At 64.1% G+C, this 962-nt stretch overlaps 1 protein-coding gene across 1 annotated transcript in view; it reads left to right on the plus strand.

Annotated features, from left to right (window-relative positions):
• Positions 1-324: 324 nt before the first annotated feature.
• The window catches only part of GFOD1 (glucose-fructose oxidoreductase domain containing 1), a 149,852-nt gene continuing 149,214 nt past the window's right edge, over positions 325-962 (plus strand). The window contains exon 1 of the mRNA XM_027845749.1: positions 325-670. Coding sequence (XP_027701550.1) covers positions 418-670 — 253 coding nt within the window. The 5' untranslated portion in view covers positions 325-417. The remainder of the gene's footprint in view (positions 671-962) is intronic.

A 962-nucleotide genomic window follows, 5' to 3' on the forward strand; every position in this document is an offset into this window, starting at 1 on the left:
CCCCGGGGCCGCAAAGGTGGGGAAGCTCGGCGGCAGCCACGGCGGAGGAGGTGGAGAGGGAATGAGCCGGCTATGGAGCTGCCCGGGCGGTGCGCGCGGAACTGGCTGCGGCTGTGGCCGGTGCCCAGCCTGAGGCGGTGCTCCGCTGGGCAGCGGGGCATCTGCGTCTCTGCAGCCACCACCGGCAAGGGCGGGAGTCTCTGGAGCCAGGCGCAGCAGCAGCAGCAGTGGCGGCGGCAGCAGGAGGGACTGTGAGCCACCAACTGCATCCCTGAACTCGGCTCGGCGCTCCAGATCTCTGCGTGGCGCACGGCACCCGAGGGATTTGGCTGGGGCGGCAAGGTCCGGAGTCGGGGGGTGCGGGGCGGCGTATGTGTGTTCGACCGGAGATCCCGGTGGCTGCACTGTTTAGCAGCCATGCTGCCCGGAGTGGGCGTGTTCGGCACCAGCCTCACAGCCCGGGTCATCATCCCACTCCTGAAGGACGAGGGCTTTGCGGTGAAGGCACTGTGGGGCCGGACGCAGGAAGAAGCCGAGGAGCTGGCGAAGGAGATGAGCGTTCCTTTCTACACCAGTCGCATCGACGAGGTGCTGCTGCACCAGGATGTGGACTTGGTCTGCATCAACCTGCCTCCTCCTCTCACCCGGCAAATCGCGGTCAAGACCCTGGGTGAGTGAGCGCTCGGCCGCTGCGCCTTCCTCTTCTGCGTCTGAAGCCCTGTGCCCTTTCTCCACCCCTCTCAGCCTTCTGATCTTCCGCCCTCCTAGGCACCCCCTTCCCACATCCATGTAGCCAAGACCATACCAGATACCCTCTTCTTCTACTTGCTCAGTCCCCAGAGCCTTCCCTTCTCTGGCACTAAGGATCCGCTTCCTCCTACAGGTGTATTAAGAGGATGTTGAAGGGGTGTGTATGTGGTGTGTGTGTGTGTGTGTGTGTGTGTGTGTGTGTGTGTGTGTGT

Source organism: Vombatus ursinus, unplaced genomic scaffold (assembly GCF_900497805.2).
Source record: "Vombatus ursinus unplaced genomic scaffold, bare-nosed wombat genome assembly UNPS02000577.1, whole genome shotgun sequence".
NCBI lineage: Eukaryota > Metazoa > Chordata > Mammalia > Diprotodontia > Vombatidae > Vombatus > Vombatus ursinus.